This window comes from Quercus suber, unplaced genomic scaffold (genome assembly GCF_002906115.3).
Source record: "Quercus suber isolate HL8 unplaced genomic scaffold, Cork oak 2.0 scaffold_208, whole genome shotgun sequence".
NCBI lineage: Eukaryota > Viridiplantae > Streptophyta > Magnoliopsida > Fagales > Fagaceae > Quercus > Quercus suber.
The window spans coordinates 263,268-270,058 of record NW_027069666.1 but is presented as its reverse complement, the minus strand read 5'-3'; the positions used below and the strand labels follow the sequence as shown (position 1 = coordinate 270,058).

At 35.3% G+C, this 6,791-nt stretch overlaps 1 protein-coding gene across 1 annotated transcript; it reads right to left on the bottom strand.

The window, feature by feature from the left end:
• Window positions 1-859: 859 nt before the first annotated feature.
• Window positions 860-5,014, bottom strand: LOC111994561 (uncharacterized). Its single transcript, XM_024026450.2, is given in 8 exon segments — window positions 860-1,469; window positions 1,472-1,496; window positions 2,665-2,875; window positions 3,539-3,603; window positions 3,725-3,914; window positions 4,131-4,708; window positions 4,824-4,872; window positions 4,874-5,014. Coding segments are annotated over 8 exon segments (1,479 nt in total). The 5' UTR covers window positions 4,915-5,014; the 3' UTR covers window positions 860-1,149.
• Window positions 5,015-6,791: the final 1,777 nt, after the last annotated feature.

Sequence of the window (6,791 nt, the reverse complement as noted above, 5' to 3'; positions counted from 1 at the left end):
TTTACAAATGACATTTTTAGGGTTGTTGAGCCATCTAAACAACATAAGGATAGGGAAAATTATGGGCTTAATGCATCCTATGCTTGGCCATCTCTGTAGCATGAGGTTGAGGATAATTACGGGCATAATGCACCAAATGTTGGGTCATCTATGCAACATGATTTAGGCGGCAATGTAGAATAGAATTCACCCCTTACTGGTAAATTTGGCCAACTTAATGTGGCAAAAAATGAGTGGGTTGAAGAGGCCCTTGATGATGATTTTGGAAGCATAGAAAGTTTTGATGATGAGGATTATAGGGGAAATTTTTTCTAGATTTTAATGAGCAAACTGAGATGAAAAGCCCATAGTTAACTGTTTACACCTACATAGTTTAACAACACAAACTCATTACAGAAATTCCCAGCACACCTTGACTATTTAACAAACATTCTTCCATGATTCCATCACAACTTATACAAAATGCAAACGACAAATATATTTCAACCAACGAACACTTACCCCAGATTCACACAAATACCCACTTGTGTAAAAGCTATTTGACAAAAACATGGAAGCCATGGAAGTGAAGCTTACAAAATGGTGCAAATCAAAAATTAAACTTTAACCACCTTACCAATATTGTGCGAGCTTAAATTAAACTTCAACCACTCAAAAATTCAAGGCAAATTTTTGAGATAGATGATCAAAAAGCTTGGATTTATGGAGAATATCAAAAGAGATTAGATGAAGCCACGGATTAAGTACAGACCCAAGTGTTTACTTTCTCTTTCACTGAGCATTCTCTATGCTTTTCTTTTATGTTTTGATGTGTTTTGACTGTTTCTTTAACGGTAAACAATGAGGTGAGTTATGGTAATTATAATAACTAATCTTAGATAAGTAAATCAATACTTTCTAAACAACATAAACAAACGGCTACCACCTCAAACCATAGGTGGATTAAGTGTAATTATCCTAAAGAAAAACTAAGGTGCTTAAGAGGATACCTACACACATTCAGATTTTTTTCCTCAAATTCCTAGTATACATGGAAATGAGTGACTTGAGCGCATTGCTGCTTAAAAAAATTAATTAGTGAAAACGCAACAAACAATTCCATAAACCTACAAATTTTAATTTAACTTCATAACCACCACGCCATGCATCCTAATATGCACGTCTCTCTGCTTTCACCCTCTCCATATCTTCCACATCTTTGATGTTTTTCTTTTTCTGTTCAATCCAGCTCTTGATGAGATTACTATTAGCATGCTGGAGGGTGCATGGTGGTGCTTGTGAAGGAAAGGCAGTTGATTTTTCCAGGAACTGCCTCTGCTTCTCATCAGCGAAGCAAAGCAGTGATTCAGGACACACTTCTTGGGCAGAAGATGGTGGGAATGGCTTGAAGTCCTGCAGCTTTGAGTACTCCGTGATGAGGTGAAACATGTAATCATAGACCCTATCCATACTTAAGGATTCCATCAAATTTGCGCTTCTTTGCCTATTACCTTAGCCTGATAAGCCATATTTATATACACATAAACAAACAGATATATACAACATTAGAAAATATGTTGCTAAAATTTGACCCTTAATTCAAAAGCAAAAATATTATGAACACAAAACTAGGTAAACCAATTTAGCCATAAACTGATGAAAACTGATTTTTGGTAGCACAGCAAAGTGGCTGAAAATAGGATTGATTGATTTGGCATTCCATACCAGATGCTAAACTTTCTTTTCTCTATTTTTAGTTTGAACCGAGCTGAGCTAAAAGCAAAAATTATCACTCTAGTTAAGAATATATGGCAGTGCCAAATCTTGTAGAAAAGTGAGTTGCAACGCATAAGAAAGCATGGTGTAAGAAAAAGTGATATTGCTAAAAATGGTCACCTTTGTAAACATCATACTTTATATAAAGCATATAATAATAGTCTTTGAAAAATACTGCAAATGAAAGTTCCCATTGCGTTTTCAATGAAATGTTTACAAACTTATTCCTTGTCTTGGCATGACCATCAAAAAATAGTTAATAGTTTTGTACTACTAAATGCAGTGTTGTTGTTCCTGTGGTCATTTCGCTGTAGTCATCATTTATCATTTCACTGTTGTTCTTCTCACTAGTTAGTTAAGAGTGGCATGCCATGAAGCTTGAAGAGAATCACATCGTTAAGCTACAAGAAGTACAAGTTCTTGTAGGGCTACTACCAACTACCGGTACTATTCATTACTACAAATATTGCGATTAAATGTTGTCAGTGTCTGTTTGGGATGTACTTATAAAGCAGCTTATTGCTTATTTTTCCTACTATTTGCATAAGTCAACTACTTAGTTTATTTCATTTTTGCTTATTTTCCTACTATATGCAAGTCTCACATAAGTCACCTACTTATTTGACTTTGACCTTTTATCTACAGTACTTTTAGCAAAAAACTAAACAAATAAGTGAGAAAAAGTAAGAAAAAAAAAAAGGTTTTAAAAAATTGCACATAAAAGCTAAAAGTTAAAAGGTGAGTTTATAAACTTTAGCCAAACAGACATGCTTAATCTACTGGGAAGCATGAAGCCAGACTCAGATAAGATCCAGACATATAAAAACTCCCATACTATTCAGATGTAGCAGCAAATTGACCAACAAGAAGAGACATGAAATACTGAAATAACGTTAAGTGGAAACATACCTTTGATGGGTGTGCATTACCCCAGTCAACAGCAAACTTTATAGAGGGGCATAAATTGGTAGGAGAGACAGGCCAATAGTTTTTTTTGGGAATGAGTCCACGACTGAAGAAATCTTCATATTGTGGGGATATTATCAGGGAAAGAGAACCGCATGATAGAATATACTTCAAGCTCACAGACCAAGCAAACCCTTCAGCATAAATTTTATATCTGCAGAGAATAGCCAGGAAAAAGAGCAACACAAATGATCAACTGCAAGATGAAAGCATATCCTATCATAGGACATTAGGTAAATAGAGTACATTGTACTGAGATATTTTGAAACTCCACAGCCAGACACTGCATGAAAGACGTGGAACAACCCCCCCCCCAACCTCCCCCCCAAACAAGGAAAATCCTAGTCTAAGTTCAATTCGAATAAAGAAGTTCTTCAATGAGTACAACTCCCATATAATTCCATCCTCCAAAAAATACTCACAATAGAGGAAGTCGATCAAAGCCCAATCATCATTGAGGCATTTTGTGAGAAAAAGAATGAAATGCAACACAAAATTGGTTCATCTTCTTTGCAAGTTCACTGATGTTTTCCAATAGTGCAAGGCTGAGTGATACATTAGGACAATAATCTAGATCGTATACGATTTTCATATATATAGGGCAAGGAAAATTTGAAAGTAAAGTCTTAGGAGATAAAATGTATACTTTTCCTCGTCTCTTCTTATTCGAGTGGAAATATAAAATCATATACACAACTGTGTGATGATTATGCTATGTTCTTTAACCACCAAGGTCAGTCTACACAGTTACTCGAACAGCCCATTAGAAAATGAGGATTCCCTATCAATATGTGACATTACTAAGAGAAGTACTCACCGGTAATTACACTGATTTGATAGTTTGGATTGCTCGTAACCAAGTTTTGCTTCTTCTTCCCAATTCTGCAATGTATAGTAACAAGGCAAAGTCAAAATTAACTTTCAGGTATTCCATCACATCCATATGTTTAACTCTAAAAAAGAGGGGAGGTGGGGGGTGTTCACAAGGTAGTTCAAACTCCACCTGACGCATAATTTGTGTTCCCCACATCTTAGAGTCATTACATGTCAGCAACTCTGTACGGATAGGAGATAAAACATCTGGATTTCCTTTCCAGTATGCGCGGGGCCACTTCTTTGACCAACTTAGACGCTGAGAACCTCGTTTAACATCATGGAACTCTTCATCCCAGGGCCTTATATTTGTCTCTGGCCTGTAAAAGAAACATTCTCATTTTGAGACAAATGGTTCACTGATTTGTGCTCAACAAGCAAATTAAACTACTTGGCATGCATGTTACATACCAATAGTATGATACCATTAAAGGGGTTATAGCAAAGCCATATTTTAACATTAAATGACAAATACTAGCAACAAGAACAAGAGAGCATAATGCCATAGCTTCGTCGGTTCAAACAAAAATACTTACCAACCCCAGAAAGACCAATCAGGAAATGGAATGTCATAGTCCTCCCCAGTGGTACAGTACCGAAAAAGCGGCAACGGCATCGATTCATGCTCAGCGCGGTGGATTCTAGGCTTATCCATGCAATCAAACATTATATCCACATCAGGTACCATCCCAGGATACCTCTTGAGAAGCTGCAACAACCCCCATATAGTAAACATGGCTCGGCTTTGCACACACGCGTAGTACAAATCCACGAACAGCTTTCCACCAACGATCACGACCCGGAAAGCCGCGTATTTCTGGGCCTCCGCCAAATGGGCCGTGGAGATCCCAGTCCGAGCCCAGGGCTCGAGGTCCTGATGGATCCACCGGAAGAATTCTGGGCATTTCTCGCTGGATTTTGAGGAATGAAAACGGCGGCGTCTGGTGACTGTGTTATTGCTAGAGTGACAAGCAAGGTAAGAGCAGTGAAAGATCTTGAAGACTCGGATTTGGCGGCTATCTTCACCGAAGGTCTTGGGTTCGAAAAGGTGCCACGGCGTTGGGTTTAAGTTGTGGCCCGCGACGGTTTTGGTTTTGGAAATGAAGCTGTCTACCTGTTCGATGAAATGCCGGAAAGAAAAACACAATCAGCAAATAAAACATAAAACGTAGAGCACCTGCTTGATGAAATGCCACAATTAAATATAAAAGAGATGGAAAAAGTGTGACATTGTAAAGGAAGCAGCCGGTGAGGGCCAAGGCAGCGACAAGGGGGAGGATAGTAGGGCGTGCGAGGAGTGTTCTTTGGGGACAATCCCATGGCCCTTCTGCTTGCACTGTCCCTCCCTCTCTCTCATTTCTATTCCTATCTGCTTGCGTTTGTTTACTGTTTCAATTTCAAACTAGCCAATTTTCTTGCACTATTCCCCTTTTCTCTGTTGGGAGTTGGGACCCACTGTCTCTAATGACTTCCACGTTGCTAATTTTCTTTGGAGCTGTTTTGGAATTAGTAAGAGTAAAGGCAAATCCCTATAACACAACAACAATAATTCAACAACTCTCTTTTTTGACGTATAATCGCAAGTTTTGTCTGGTTCTCATTTAAACTCAATATTAATATTAATTTTTCATTTACTATTAGTATATGAGCCAATTTTTTGTGTTTTTAGATTTTTTCATTAATAACAGTAAATTTTATATTATATAATAATTGAGGGAGAGTACAGATTCAAAATTTGAATGTTGTTTTTAATGGTAACTTCCAAACAACAAATTTTGTAACTTCTTTGTCACAATATTAGTTGTGAATTTTGTTGTATGTCTAGACTTGGAGAAATTATTGGTTCTCATGATAGACCACGATACTTATTCAATATTCTACTAAAAAAATTTACTTGTTTAAAATTGCTGAGTCAGTTTATGATAAAAAAATTTACATAAAAACTAATTTTCTTTTTAAATTGATTCAATAATTTTAAACATGTGAAAGTTTTTTAGTAGAATGGTAGACAAATGACGTAATCCACTATCAAGACCATATAATTTTTCTTAGACTTCGATGTTAAAATAAAGAAATCTAAACTTTTTTTTTAGATGAATCTAAACTTATTGTTAGTTTTAAACAAGTTGGAATGTTGGATAGTATCATGGTACCTTGCACGAGTTTCTCTTTCTCTATCTCCCCTTTTAGCCATATTCCTTTTTTGTCTATTAACAAAAAAGTTCTTACTTCTTAATTTAGGTTAAATTTTGTACTTTTAATTTTGAAGTTGCTTACGCTTATACATCAATCTTTTTATTCTCTCTCTCTCATTTTAGACATATTCCTTTTTTCTCTTAACAAAAAAAAGTTCTTACATTTTAATTTTGGAGGTCCATTATACATCAATCTCTTTACTTTTTAAGTTTACAATTTTTTTCATCAACTATTAAAATAATGTCAATGTATCTCTTTTAATATGGTCCATCACATTTTTATTATTAACTTGTTCAAAATGACATCATTATGGAATGGGCTAACAACAAGATTTTAACGTAGATTGATGAAAAGCACACGTTGATATTATTATAATACTCAATAGTGTAAGTTGCAAGTTTTTATAGTAAAAATTAAAATTACAATAAAGCACCCCAAAACTCAAAAGGTTTTGTTAAGAAATTACTAATAAAATGATATTTTGATTACAATAAAAATATAAATATAAACGAACAATGTCGGATTGAGGCATGAAAATCTCGCTCTCTTTAAAGAAATTCAAGTCCTTTGTGGTTGGCAAAGCCTAGAAACCAAGCAGCAAAATTCACTTTTGACTTGTCCCATCTAGGATACAACAGTTCATTGTGTAACTCAGACCAACTCTGCATAAGTGGTTGAGCTCAAAGCTCCACCAAAAGAAACATATTTCTTTGGCCCGAAATCTCAAGTATTTAGGAGTATTATTGAATTCACTCTCTCTCACAAAATACTCTTTACTTTAACTATTTCTCTTCATTCACTCTTGATTATAAAATAAGTCTGTAGTATAGCCATATATATAATCTTCCAATCATTTTCATAACCTTCATGTTATTTATTAGTTTAGATAACTCCTCTTAATTAATTTAATTTAACTTACATATATGTTAACTTTTTTTTTTTAACAAATTCCACTATAACTCATCTCTTTATTAATCTTCAGTTAATTTAAGTTTTAACGT